The 15,430-nt window shown below is 43.3% G+C and overlaps 1 protein-coding gene across 4 annotated transcripts in view; it reads right to left on the reverse strand.

The window, feature by feature from the left end:
• POU6F2 (POU class 6 homeobox 2) overlaps window positions 1-15,430 on the reverse strand; it is a 479,107-nt gene that overhangs the window by 122,748 nt on the left and 340,929 nt on the right. For all 4 annotated transcript variants that reach the window (XM_025449467.3, XM_049096429.1, XM_049096431.1 and 1 more), the window contains one exon: window positions 1,430-1,728. In XM_025449467.3, coding sequence (XP_025305252.2) covers window positions 1,430-1,728 — 299 coding nt within the window. The remainder of the gene's footprint in view (window positions 1-1,429; window positions 1,729-15,430) is intronic.

Here is a 15,430-nt window from a genome sequence, read left to right on the forward strand (position 1 = left end):
TACCTATTTTCTCTGTAGGTGTCAAGTGCCCACGGAAGATTTCTATAGCCCGTGTTCCTGTCCGCCCAGGTCAAAGGTATTACACTGTCTCACACTTGTAAGATTTAAAAAAAAATACATCTTCACATCCGACTCAAGAGAACGTTCACGTTGAAAGTAGCCATGACCCAAGTGCCAGGGAAAACGCAATTACTCATCTCACTCAAATGCTTTCATTTCCAAGAAAAACTTCGGGCCACCATTGAGAATTCAAGTTCACGGAAACAAAGTTAGCAGATAACAAACACAGTCAGTTCAAAATTCCTAAGTCTCTAATCCACTTGCCTTTCTGTCTGTGTGCCAATCTAGCGTGACCTTGCATACTTTGCTGGCGAGGACCTGAGGACGCATTGCCGCTGTCGTCCTCAGGTAGTGGAGGGCTGCGTGCACCCCAAGAGCGAGGCCTAAGGAAGGCGCTGAGTTGGCATTTGAAAGGAGGACCTGGGCTGCTCGCTTTGTTGGACTTTGTCACTGTGCTTCAAACGTACTCAATCATCTGTCATCTCACCGGGGAAACCATCATTATGACCGTCAAAACCTGGGCTATTAATTTCTGGATCTGAGGGTGTTGACATCACAGTCATTACATTTTGAACCTAATTTACTTTAAAGGCCTCTGAGTTAAGAACAACTTTCTGAACTTTCAAAGTTATGTATTCCTGAATGAGGGCACGTTAAAAGAGAAGCTTTCCTGATTAGCCTGACTACCTGTTTTGGATGCCCCCTGCCTCAAGGTAATAAAGTAAAGGCACCGGAGCTTTACTGTTTTATAAGGATGGGGCTCTGCTGAGGCGCTCGGCCTCCTTTTTTGAGGACTTGTCGGTCCATGGTTGGAATGGTTGGAATCTGGGACACAGACGGGGGCTGAATTTCTTTACCCTCCTGACCCCAGGGAGTCTTTAGAAAAATAGAAACAAAAGAGCACAAAGTACTTAAGGTAAGACACCGTTGTATTCATAATACAGAGAAATAACCACCGTGCCTCATGGACAGGAGATACAGTTCTCCACGGGGCTACAAAACGGTGCTGGTAATAATTTTAATTGGATGCTATCTTGGCTGCCTTCAGAAAGTATCATAAAATGGAATTATTACAGGCTACAAGTGCACTTCCAGAGCCGGCCTCTCGCAGAAGGAAACAGAAAAACATTTATCCAGCGGAGGGCAACGTCAATGGGCTCCGATTTGTTTCGTTTACATGCATCCCCCAGCTGCCTGCTGTGGGCTCCCTCCTCCCCGGGGCTGGGGCATCCGTTAGGAGGAGGCGCCGCTGCAGCCCGGGATGCTAAGTTTTGCAGCGGGCCCTGGGGCTCCGGTGGGGGGCGCGGGAGAGCCCCCCGTGACCCCCCGTGACCACCCCCGCCCCCCCGCTCGGGGGCGGGGCGCGTACCTGCAGAGGATTGGGTGGCGTGAGCGGCGACGGCAGGCCATGTCCCGGCGACTGGCTGGCTTTCTGAGGGGGGCTTGCGCTCTGCTGCGGCGGGGACGCTCGGCTGTGGTTGTGGTTGTGGTTCTGGGGCTGCGGCTGCGGCTGCGGCTGCGGCTGCGGGGGCTGCGGCGGCGGCGGCGGCTGCGGCTGCGGGGGCTGCGGGGGCTGCGCGGGCGGCCCGGGCGGCGGGTGCTGGGCGGGCGGCGGGAGCTGCTGCAGCTGCTGCAGCTGCTGGAGCTGGGAGTTCAGGGATGAGGTAGCTGCGGGGAGAGAAAGGGAGCGTGCGGTTGGGACCCCGCCGCGGACGAGAGCCCCTCCGCCCCCTCCCCTGCACCACGCGGCGGCTCCCCGGCCCCCCCTTGGGTGCACGCAGGGCCTGGGGCTGCGGGGAGCCCTGGGAGCAGAGAGGCACCTGCACCCCGGGAGCCGCGTGCAGCCCGCAGCCAGGGCTGCGCGGAGCCTGCTCCCTGCCTTCCCTCGCCTTTTCCTCCGCGCTGGCCTGCAAACACACCTGTGCTTTAGGGCTTTCGGTTGTAAAAGTTCACCCCCCCTCCCCCCAATCCTTTCGGGTCCGCGTTCAACTGGAGTTAAGAGCACCAACTGTTTGTGCTCTTCGTTTGCATCACCCGGACCACCTGCTGCTTCGGACCTGGCCAGTTTGCTTAGACGTGTGAGGGTCAAGTTTCCACAGGTTGGGTGTCTTTTTAATGTTTAAATTTATTATTTGTTTAAGATTTTATTTATTTATTCATGAGAGACAGAGAGAGAAGAGAGAGAGAGAGAGAGAGAGGCAGAGACTCAGGCAGAGGGAGAAGCAGGCCCCATGCAGGGAGCCCGACGTGGGACTCGATCCTGGGACCTGGGGGTCACGCCCTGAGCCAAAGGCAGATACGCAACCACTGAGCCACCCAGGTGCCCAGGTGTTTGTGTTTGTTTTTAAAGATGGTCCAGGGCAGCCCGGGGGGCTCAGCGGTTTAGCACCAACCTCAGCCCCGGGCGTGATCCTGGGGTCCCGTGATCGAGTCCCACATCGGGCTCCCTGCATGGAGCCTGCTTCTCCCTCTGCCTGTGTCTCTGCCCCTCTCTCTGTGTCTCTCATGAATAAATAAATAAATATTTTTAACAAATGCATTAATTTGGGATGCCCTGGGTGGCTTAGCGGTGTAGCACCTGCCTTCCGCCCAGGGCGTGACCCCGGGGTGCCAGGATCGAGTCCCACGTCGGGCTTCCTGCATGGAGCCTGCTTCTCCCTCTGCCCGTGTCTCTGCCTCTCTCTCTCTCTCTTTCTCTCGAATAAATTAAAAAAAAAATCCTTAAAGACAGTCCATTCTTCTCTGCTTTGCAGAGACAGAAGCCGGAGTCTGAATATTTTGCCTGCCAGTCAGGGCCCTCTCACCCTCAAACCCTGGGGCAGGAGGGGTAAAAGCAGGCTGCTGTGAACTCTACAGTGGTGACTACGCATGTTAGCACCTCAAAAACAGGGCAGGAAGGGAGAGAACTAAATCATCTTTTTAAGATTTCCTTGTTATTTGAAAAGTAAGAGTTGGTGGGACAAGCTTCTTAATACTGAACACCCTAATTTTTAGGTTCTCACATGCCCCATCTTGCACTATGCAATGTCGGCAGCAGGAGGACTGTTAGTGTGGCCAAAGAATGATCTAGAGAAAGTTACTGCTACAAGTTCACTTCCTTCTCTGCCTGAGTTTCAGTCTCAAAGCTTTCCAACAAGACTACAAACAAATACAAGGATCCATGTCGAACCTGTATGCCTTGGCTGAAATGTTTTCCTGTTTCTCCCTTACCTAGAGTTTGTCAACATTTTCAACAGTAATAGCACCTGTTTGTAACATTAAACGAGTCCCCCTTTTTTTCCCTAAGCGCTCCTTTGGAAAAAAAATCTAGTGGTTCTGGAAAGTGGCATATTGCATACCCACCTGCCTTCACACAACAAGTACATTCTTGACAAGTATGTGTACACTGAACCATATGTTGCGGACACCTAGAGAACTTGGTAAGAAAATCAAGCAGTGACTACTCCTGTAGATTTAAGAATTGCTTGTTAAATGTATGGAACATGAGCTAGGCACTAGTACTGTGCCGAGCAATATGTATGGTTTAAGGTCACAATTCTGCCTTCAAGGAGTGTCATGGTCTACTTATGGAGATGAGATTAACTCATAAAAAACAATCAGGTCTGGGGGTAACAGGGTCCTGCTTATTGGTAGACCAAAAGGGCCCAGAGAATCAGGACAGGGGGGTTTCTGTGGGTTAGAGAGGCCAAGGCAGTGTCCGTGGAGGTTGTGGAACCATAGCAGAGAGGGTTCAAGAAAGTGAGGGTCATTCCTTGAAAGAAGGAAGAGAGGGTATTATTATTACAGTCTGGAATGTGAGAAACATCCAGATGACACAGCATGGCTTACGTGGTCTTTCTTTTCTTTTTTCTTTTGTCTTCTTCTTCTTCTTCTTCTTCTTCTTCTTCTTCTTCTTCTTCTTCTTCTTCTTCTTCTCTTCTTCTTCTTCTTCTTCTTCTTCTTTCTTCTTCTTCTTCTTTCTTCTTCTCCTCCTCCTTCTTCCTCCTCCTTCCTCCTCCTCCTCCTCCTCCTCCTCCTCCTCCTCCTCCTTCTTCTTCTTCTTCTTCTTCTTCTCCTCCTCCTCCTCCTCTTCCTCCTCCTCCTCTTCCTCCTCCTCCTCTTCCTCCTCCGTCTTCCTCTTCTCCTCCTTCTTCTTCTTCTTCTTTTTTGTATATTAGATGCTTTGTTTTTTGTTTAATTTAAATTAATTAATGTATAATGCTAATTATATGTTGGTGTTTGTTTTTTAAACGATGGACCATCAATTAACATATATTACTAGTTTAATATATAGTATTAACATATATGATATTAACATATAGATAACAATTAAAAATCAATTAATTAACATATAATGTATTATTAGTTTCAGAGGTTAGGTGATATTTCTGAAGGACAATGTGGAGAATGACTGCCTGGAACAGAGGCTCTGGGAAGTTTTGAATGACTTTAGACTTTAGAGAAGGTAGACAGCCTATCTTTGAAAGTGTTGGAAAGATGGGTCACTCCCAATTAGCCTCTGGTGTAAGTCAGATTTTAAATATATAATTAGGTTTCTTTATTAGTAATATTTTTAAAAATTGGGTTTGTTCAAAGCAAGGCACACCTATATTGGTGAAATGGTAGCTCGACAGCTCCCAGGGGCACCAAATACCAATCCGTGCTCTTAGGTACCTTGTAGGCCTTCCATGTTAGACCAGCTGGGACGGCGAGTCCTTACTGGGTTGATGAATTATTCTACATCTATTCAAACTCTTGGTCCAGTCTGTGTCCACCTTTGCATGGAAGTCCGGAGTGCTCTGGGACTCCAGAGGCAGAGATAGTGTGCATGAGAGAGGGCGACAAAATACCCAAAGGGAACTCTCTCAGCCTTCTGTTCAGTTTTGCTACAAACCTAAAAATGCCCTAAAAAATTAAGTCTCTCTAGAAAAAGTACCCAGTCTTCCCATTTATTGGTACCCTAAGAGAATGGTCTGGTTTTGTCACCTGCCCATTCCTATTGTACAAAATCACATTTTATTGAAGATTTGGGAGCCCAGCTCAATTCTGACATCCCAGGATCTTCCATAATCTGAAGTCCTGAGGGAATGGGATTTGATCTCTCCTTTTGGTGGAGTTTACAGATTTTGGGAATCTGATTGCATCTGGCCTCCTGCCTGATTCAAATCAAGCTTGTCCTGATTCCTTTCAGGTGGGGGGCACACATGTCAGTGCTTATTTTCATGGTTGACTTAAGTACCATACTGTTTCATTTTGGTTAGAAAAGCATTTATCTAAATCAGCATTTAGAAACAGGATAGACTGGGGAATATTGGCAGACAGATATTGGCAGATGGGTAGGTGCAGCGGACCCTAACCTACTAATGAGACACGGTTCCAAATGTGTCTTCGTTCCTTTATGTTGGTGCGTTCACATTACTTGACTATTTCTTTCCCATAATCTGCAGCTTGCCTGAAAAGACATTAAATTAACCTAAATGAGACCTCTTTGAGTTATATAAACTAATTTGGCATCTGCAAGCAAAAATCGTGGGCCATAAAATATGGCTAGGTATGTGCTGGATGCAAAGAAAAGCACGAGAGTGTCATACAAGAATGTAACTTTGGTTTAAAGAACACCAAAGCCACCTACATAAGTGTATAAACAGAAGGAAAGAAAAAAAGAGAAAGAAAGAAAGAAAGAAAGAAAGAAAGAAAGAAAGAAAGAAAGAAAGAAAGAAAGAAAGAGAGAGAAACTAACTGATAAAGCATGGAACCTCTGTATGGCTCCTTATATAAAGCACATTGAGAAACACAAGATAGGAAGGTTCAAAGACATTCAACTAGAAAAGGCAGATAAAATGATGATTGTTAGGGGTGAAACTGACCCTATGCATGGAAGATTAAAGATTTTTACTTTCTTCCCTCGTAATTACATCCTTTTATGATTGTTTCCTCTCTAATTATTATACACTATTGGTAAATGTAAAATTTAACTACAAAACCAGTAGCTATGAAAGAAAAAGAGATGCATAGAAATTTACACTAAGACATTTAACATTTTTTTAAATTTACAATTTTATAAAAGAAACATGGAACAAAATTCCAGCAAACTCTGAATTTCCTAGAGAGAACACTTTGGCAAAACCAGTAGCTTGAAACTCCCAAATAAATAATTCAGTATGATAAAGGAGTAGCCAAGACTCCTCCATTTCTCCATTTGTTCAGTTTTTATATGTCAACTGTAAATTAGAAAAAATTCCTTCTTTTGAATCCTTGTTAAGGGTTTCCTCACAGATACTAGAGCCATACCACCAGAGGATCAGAATTACATTGGCTGGGATTTACATAAGACTACTTCTAAGGCAGAGGAATGGAAAAGCGAAAGTACCATGCATATCTGCATATGAAGTGCAAGTCCAGAAAGATTCTGGAGAAATAAAGATGTGTTTTATGCCTCCAAGGCATCAGAGCAAGCAGAATGGCACTCAAATACTAAAGGAAGGGTTTACTTTTGTTAACAAAAAGTATAACATTGCAGTAATTTAATTACACCATTTGGGATCTCAACTTCAGCATTTCCTTGGACTTTCCAGGCTCAGGCATATGCGGGCACGGTTGGCAAACTGGTGGTTTAGGTTTGACAGCTGGCAGGGAAGGAGTACAAGCTATTACTCACTGCTGACACTTCACACACCTCCGGGCGTGTCTGGGACCTGGAATAGCCTCATAGAAAGACATTTACAGAGGGTAGTGGACACATGCCAGGGAGAAAGAACCTGGTGAGGGTTCTTCATTGAAAGCACCCGGAATCCTGAAAAGAGCAGCATGGTAATAGCTGTTCAGATTCATCCTTAGCCCTGTCCCCTGGTGCAAGCCTGGTCCTAGGGAGACAAAAGGTGCCAAGTGAAAACAGAAGGGGCAATGTGTCATGCTAAGTGCAAGAGGCCAGATGCTGAAGGCAATATACTGTATAATTCCGTTGATATGAAATGTGCAGAACAGGCCAATCCATAGACAGAAAACACATTAGGTGGTCGCCAAGGACTGGAGGTGGGAGATGAGGAGTAACTGCTAACAGGTATGGGTTTTTCTGGAGAGGGTGATGAAAAAGTTCTAGAAGTAGGGAGTGGTGGTGGTTGGACAGCACAAGTATACTTAATGCCACAGAACTGCACACCTTAAAAATGGTTCAAATGACAAATTCTATCCTATAATAATAAAAGCTGTTTCTCCATATCCACGCACTGGGGACCAAACTATAGTGTCTTGGGATGCCACAAGGGAATAGGACAGTCCATCTCTACTCTGGGCATCTTTACAAGTTCTGAGGACTCAGAGCAGCGGCCAGCAAGGATGTTGCGTGGTGCAGGAGAGGGAGGGACCCAGGCGGGGCCTCAGGATGCCTGGCGGCAAGATGCCGGGTGGCAAAGGGAGGAACTTGCTATGCCCACTGTACTTTCATTTAATATGAATGAGTTAGCTTTCCAAGGTAACAACATGGATAGATGCTATCACTGCCACATTGTACATACCAACCTCGAGCTCAGAAGTTCACACGGCTTGACCTTCCCGAGTTTATGTAGCTAGTGGGTAGGAGGGAGGACTCAATCTCAGACGTGGCCCTGCCAAGCCCTGAATGTAAGAGAACCAGTTGTACAGATGGGTCAGCCTATCTCCTCCTGCGGGTTGGAACAAGATGACTGCTCACTCATACTAGGATGCCCTCTGAGGCTCTGCTCTTGAGGAAAGGTGGCACAGGCGCCTGGCTACTGAGGCTAATTTGGAAGTGTCTGCTTAGTGATGAATCATTCAGCGTGTACCTCTGTCCTGCTGCAGGCAAAACGTTTTTGAAAGCCTGCTGGTACGAAATGCAAATATGTCTCAGAGGATAAAGATGCTAATTCGGTGTGAGACGTGAGTCCTGATAAGGAACAGAGACATGGGGTTGCAGGAAGGGCGGGGAGGTCTGAGCAGTATGAGGGTGGGGAGGGGCTATGGTACAATTTATTTGTGTTACAAGTTTGCCTTCATGCTTAGAGAATGTCTCGTCTACACTTAGACATTGGGGCAGCAGCCTCACTGGGCTCAGCTTCTTGACATTTTAAGGCAAGTAACCGAGTAGGGTATCAGCTTATGTTGTCCATAGAACTCTGTGCCATTGTCGTCTCTAGGGCATTGTTGGTGGCAGGGAAGAGTTCTCCAGATGGTTTCAGCCTTACAAATCACTGGGCTCATGGGCTACCAAAAAGAAAACTCGTGCTCATCAGGAAGATGTAGACTTGGCTTCCCTAAAGCTGTATTTATTGTTCATTTTTGTTGCCCATTAAATTCCATAGAAGAGGCATAACGAATGGAATCTAGAACAGCCAACTAGAGGAATTTGAGTTGGTAAAATTGGATGTCTGCCCTGTCCCAGCACCCCAGAATATACCATCCTAGCTGGCAGAAGCAAGTGTGCAGGTCAGGAACCCTTTAGTTCCCTCATTTAAGGGCATTTCCACCTTGTGTTCATGGACAGAAGCCTTGTAAAATGCATGGAAAAACACAGGGTGCCAGGAAAGGAAGACTTTGAAAAAGTGCAGGTGAAAACTTTGGGGGAAAGTCGCCTCTATTTTTGGCAACGGTGTTAAAAACATGCAAAATCAGTTCTGCTTCAAAGTACACTATATACCCATCTCACACGTGGTCATTGCTATCAGCTCCAGAAACATCTTTTAACTGTCATTTGTTCCCATTTGCATTTAAGGCAGAGATCTCCGTATCTGTTGGGATATCAGGAGAAAACAGAGAACAAAATCCTTCCAATTAAAAATCCCTACAAATTACCGGCTATTGCAGAACCACACAAGCTTCTTACAGTCGGTCGTTTAGGGCAACTCTAGCGGCCTATCTCAAATTGTGGACAGAATCACCTGCGGAGCTTGTTAGAAAAGAGGATTCCAGAGAGTAGGCCAAACTCTGCATTCTAAAGCACCACTCAAGGGGTCAGGAGCCTTTGCCCTTGGGGGTCCCAGCAGCCCAGGCGTGAGTGGGGGGGCTCTTCCCTCGGCTTCATCTGGAGCAGCTTGCTTTTCCATCTGCATCACTTCGAGAATGTTTTTCCAAAAAAATGAATCTGTTCTTCCACTAGCAAAGAGGTATCGACACACAATCACTGTTTGGAAAAAAGGGAAAACAGACACCTGGGAATCTTTCAGTATCTTCAGCACATTCTTTTAGATATGAGGGCCATTTGCCACCCATTACTACATTTGTGGACATTTTGGGGAATACTCTTGTTGGAGTATTTTAACAAGTAGTAAGTGTGAGACATAATGTTAGCTTTTAGCTGCCCCATTAAACAAGGTAGATGAAAAGCAAAGGCGTGCTCATAGCAAAGCAAAAAGGAAGAGGCTGCGGCACAGGCCATCCCAAAAGTAGCTGCACCTTCCCAGAATGCACTGGGGAGGCCAAGGGCTCAGAGGTGGGCTGTGGCCCTTCCCTGACCCCTGATCATTCATCACCACCTGCAGAAGGGCCCAGAGGTAGGCCAACCCAAACTCTCAGGAAAAATTGCGGGAAGGCTCTCCTTGAAAGAAATTGAAAAGCATGTCTGGGGAAGAATTAGGTTTCCAATGTGGATGTGGGTGCCTCAAAGTAAAGTCCTCTTTTTATGTACCCTAAAAAGCCAGTCAGTTCCCAATCTCAACCCAATACACTGAGCTCTCAGTGTTCTTTCTTCCAAGCCTCTGGCTTCTGACTGTGTTCCAACCAAGTTGAAAGAAAGGAGGCTCACATCCTGATACTTCTCCCATGGAACTGCAGAATACCAAAGATAAAGATTTTTTATTTTTTTATTTTTTTTATTTTTTTTAAGATAAAGATTTTTTAAAAACATAAAAGATTTTATGTTTTTAAGAGACAAGTAAGAGGCCATCTACAAAGCAACATGAATCAAACTGGCATTGGACCTCCCATTGGCAAAACTGTATGGCTAAAATCAGTGGAACGATGCTTTCAAAGTTCTGCAAGATGATTCCCAGCCAAGAGTCCCATCACTGGTCAAACTTTCTGTCAACAGCAAGAGCAGAGTAAGGCCCATTTTGGAACTTGCCAAAACTTACACGTCTTATCTTTGCACCTTTTTTCTTAGGAAATCGAAAGGTACTTCAGCAAAATAAGTTGATGAGCCAAGAAAGAGGAAGAGTTAAGATCCAGGGAGCAGTGCGTGACGCACAAGCGAGCCATACCCAGGGAGTCCCACTACAACAGTGTCTGGAAGTTCTAGAAAGCACTGAGTCTAGATTGCAGTAGAAAGACAAGGCTTAGATGAAATATCTCCAGAAAAGAGGAAGATGCCATAGAAGTGATAGAGTATTTGAGATATTGAGGGAATTTGAAAACATGGTAAAAAAGAAAGGAAACTAGAAACTTTAGCAAAAACAAAAGGTGTCTGGGAAAGCCACAGTCAAGAAATGAAGTGGTTGTTCCAAAGCAGAACAAGAAGTCACTGAGCTCCAAGAAGAACAGTAGGACAGATTCAATGCTATAGAAAAATAAGAAGCTGGAAGATGGTAGCCACTTCCTAAAGAAAGTATATATTTCTTCTCACAATAAAAAAAAGATGGGTAATAAGATACTTTAGGCAAAACAAACAAACAATATAAGAACAAGGTATGGTTTTATAAGAAACAATAAAAGAAATAGACAACATGACCCACTTGTGCAATGAGATGTGGCATGATTTTGAGTACTTGGTGAGGTATGAAAGGAGAACCTATTTGAATATTTTGAGTGGCACTAAAATCCGGACTAGAAGGCCATGTGATCACAACATGCTTCTTGGCTCGGCGGGAAATAATAAGGTAGCCATATTAAGGTTAAGAGTGTTTACTGGCTTTCAGTTTTTGAAACAGCCTGTAAATAAGGCACGACAGATTTAATGAGAACATAAATGCTGCTAAAATCCTTGACAATGTGGAAGTCAAAGTTTGCTGGGTGGGAGGAGGAGAAGTGAGAACCAGAGCACTAAATAGGGAATCAAGAGACCCCCTCCATAGGTGACTGAACAAATGGGGATTTAAAGATGCTGTTTCAAGTTACAAAGGTAACTAAAACCAGAGCTATGCTTCCATTAGGAGAAGGGAGGAAAAGGAAGGAGACGTTAATGAGCTGAAACCCCATGCGCCATAGCAAGAAATAAACACGAGAGACATCCAGCTAATAAATCAAGAGACAGATATAAATGGAAAGTATTCAGAAACCTAGAGATAAACCCCTAAGACCTTATGGGAATGGTTCAATGTGATTGCCTTAGGGGAGTAATACTGAGGGTAGGGAGGGGTACAGCTGAGAGCTGTGCTTCTTTACAAACCTTCTAACTGAAATGATTTTTAACAACCTGCTGCACATAATGCATTTACGTCGAGAAATATTTTTAGAAAATCAGTTTCAACATTTGGGCTGCATCTTGTATGACATTAGCTAATTCTTTGGGGCCAGGCACTAGGCCCTCATAGTTCCCATCCATCCTCCCAACAACTTTATAAAGTCAGTCTCCTGGATTGGATTTTTCCAAGCTGCACCGAGGCTTCAAGTGCCGGTGATTTATAAAGAAGGTTTACAGAAGAAACTAGGAAGGGAGTAAGGAAAACTTTTTTTTGCAAGAAGCAAAGCAGGGGTGCAATTTCAGGTGAACTCCCCACCCCGCCCCTGTCTCATCCTCTCCCCAGGGCTCTGAAGCATAAACCACACTCAGAGTCTATCCTGTCTTGAAGCTCAACTTCTCCTCCTCCTGCACCAGGCAGTCATCAGCTCCAAGTGAGCCTGGGGTATAAATTCCAGGAACTCCTTATTCTCTACTGGGGGGAAGTGACTTCAGCATCCAAGAATCAGAGAACTTTCTAACAACCACAGTACAGTATCTAATAGTTACTATCAGAGGTGATTATACTTGTAGCAGGCCCAGGAAGGTGCTCAGAAATGCCCTCAGAGTGACAAGATAGGAATTTCCATGGAACTTGTCTATAATGGTTTGGTCAAAACACAATCATATTAGGTCCCTTTGGCTATTTCTCTATATAGATAAGGATATATCTATTTATATGTATTAAATACAGCACCACATTAATATCTATTTGTATAATATCCACCTGCATTTATACCACCATATCTACATTTAATCCTACCTATTCATATAATGTAGATCATCTGTGTGGAGATATATATATATATATATATATATATATATATATATATATATATATATATATCAAGCCAAATTAAAGGGATAGGAGGTCCCCAGACTCCAAAACACTGGTCAATTAATTTCTGAACAGAATGCTGGTGACATAGGATTGAACAAAGCAAAAATGGTTGTTGCTGTCATACTGCTTAGAACTCAGTTCCATTGAAGGCCTGGAACTGATGAAAGTTTTAATATAGCAATAGAAAGAACTACCCATCAGACAGAGGTTAGTTATTACTGGAAGCACAGAAAGAGCCGCATTACAGAAACCAGTTGTGGGGTTGGGGTGGTGTTCTGGGGCCATGACCTACCTGGTCCAGGTGGCAATATACCCCCTCTTACAGATATTCGTGCCTATATTATCTTTGAATAATTGACATGCCTAATTCCGTATTCATGGTCATCTGGAAATCTTCTGCCAATATTAGGATTTTCATGGTTTTGTCCTTCTATAAGCAGAGAAATTGTTGGCCAATGGACAATCATATCAGGTCCCCTTGACAACTATATTTCTCTTTGTAAATAAAAAAGACATTCTGGTTTTATAAACCTAGCTCTTTTGGTGTGAGTGAGTATAAGGATATTGGATCCATTCCAGGACACTAATTACATTGAGCTCCTTGAGCTCCCTGGGCTGGATGGAACAGAACTCGCCTTGTGTTCCATTGATGATACCAACAGTGGTATAAACCTTCTTTTGAAAAGTCCGCAATAGACATTAGTTCTTCATAGTCACACGTGTTTGGAAACATCACTCCACAGGATCCCAGGAAAAAAATAGTGTTCTGTGGACAAATAATTTGGGAGACACACTGCATGTTGCGTTCTATTTTTGGAAACCCACAGTGAGCATTAGAGAATATCAATAACTTAGAATTTCAGCATTTAAGAAAACCTGATTAACATTTTTCATGCAACACTCACCAAACTCACTTGACATTGGAACCCCATCATCTTGTTTTTTCTGACTCAAATGTATGCATGCATATACGTGGAACTAATACTGTGAGTGGCCCATTTAGGAGTAAGCTAAAGATGTTTCTCTGTCTGTTGTAATCAAACATGACCATTTCATAGATGAAGAAATTATATACGTATATGTAGATAAAAAATGTACATGTCTACAATGCAAATATATACAATGTACATACATACAATACACACACACACAGTATATATAATGTACATATACACAACATGCATATATACAATACATCTACACATGGATATAATGTATTTATATACACACAATTTATATATACAGTGTACATATACACACCATGTGCTTATATAGTGTATATGCACATACATGCTTGTATATATCATTATATACATATTTATATTTTTAAAGATTTTATTTATTTATTCATAAGAGACAGAGAGAGAGGCAGAGACATAGACATAGGCAGAGGGAAAAGCAGATTCCTCACAGGGAGCCCGATGCAGGACTCAATCGTGGAACCCCAGGATCATGCCCCGAGGCAATGACAGATGCTCAACCACTGAGCCACCCAGGCGTCCTTATCATTATATATTTATGATTTATATATTTACATATCGGGCTCTGGAGGAAATAATGAACTGTTTTCAATATAAAATAAGCTTAATTAAGAATTGTTTTCTTTTTGAGACATAATTGACATATAATGTATTAGTTTTAGGTGTATAACATCATTACGATTGATATAAGTATATTCTGTATAGTTACAGTTGTCTTTTCCTTGCAAGATGAGAACTTTTAAGATCTTCTCTCTTAACAATTTTCAAATATACAATATGGTATGGTTAACTCTATTCACTATGCGGTACATTATATCCCCAGAACTTACATATCTTAATAATTGAAAATTGATACTTTTTGACTTGCTTCACCCATTTCATCCACTCTGAATCCCACTTCTCTGCCAACCACCTATCTGGTCTCTGCATCTATGGGCTCAGGGTTTGTTTGTTTGTTTGTTTGTTTAAGATTCTAAATATAAGTGAAATCATACAGTATTTGTCTTTCTGTCTGGCTTATTTTAATACCCTTAAGATCCATCCATGTTGTTGTAAACAGCAGGATTTCCTTTTTTCTCATGGCTGAATAATATTCCATGGTATACATATGTATCACATTTTCTTTACCCACTTATCTATCAGTAAATACTCTAATAAAGCTGCATGGATGGGACTCCTGGGTGGCTCAGCGGTTGAGCGTCTGCCTAGGGCTCAGGGCGTGATCCCAGAGTTCTGGGATGGAGTCTCACCTCGGGCTCCCTGCATGGAGCCTGCTTCTCCCTCTGCCTGTGTCTCTGCCTCTCTCTCTCTCTATGTCTCTCATGAATAGATAAATACAATCTTAAAAAAAAATTCACACCAGAGAGAAGCTTTTTAAGTGAGTGTAGCAAATATCTTTGATTGATTAAAAATGTAAATATAGGTGTTAAGAGGAGTATATACATATGGATTTTTAAAAGGATGCAGTTTTCTTAAAGGCAAAGCTTTTCAGGTAGTCTAGAAAGAAATACAAAGGAGAGAAGAGAAAGACATACCAAAAAAGTTCTTGAAAGGTGCAGAGGAAAACCAGAGCTAGAAGTAAATGTGACTAGCTAGGATGAGCAGGAGCCTTACCAGACTCTCCTAAGCACTGGGAAAAGCATCACTGTGACGGATTTCTAGCTCTTGAGGAACCTAGGGTGGATACTGTGCTCTTCAAATAAGCATACAACACGAGTAAAGGATGAAAATGCAGTTATATCGATACTAAACCTTTTTTAAAATAAGATCTTCCTTCCAAAAAAGATTTAAATAACCCCCTCCTGCTTTTTCACATCAGATTTTTAAATCTTCTTCAGGTGTTAATAGCATATCAAATGAGAACTGCTAGGATTTGAATGTGCATTTTGACTCAATTCCCGTGGATAGGTTCTACATGTTCCTTGATTTTGCTTGATTGATTTTTCCATAACCTGCAGGGAGTCATAGACTATCTATGGCAACATTTATTCTTGATTTGAAATCTATTTGTTCGACAGATGAGACCAAATTTATTCATCAGCAAATCCTAACCCTCCCATAATAACTGGTTTCCTTCTCTTCTGGGGTTCGGCAGAAGCTCAGGGAAGAGTATGTTTGAAAGTGATGAGACCCCCCTGGATGACAGTTCTCTAGCGTCTGCTCATTCTCCAACATAGGAATAAG

The sequence above is a fragment of the Canis lupus genome, chromosome 18, assembly GCF_003254725.2.
Source record: "Canis lupus dingo isolate Sandy chromosome 18, ASM325472v2, whole genome shotgun sequence".
In the NCBI taxonomy this organism is placed as follows: Eukaryota; Metazoa; Chordata; class Mammalia; order Carnivora; family Canidae; genus Canis; species Canis lupus.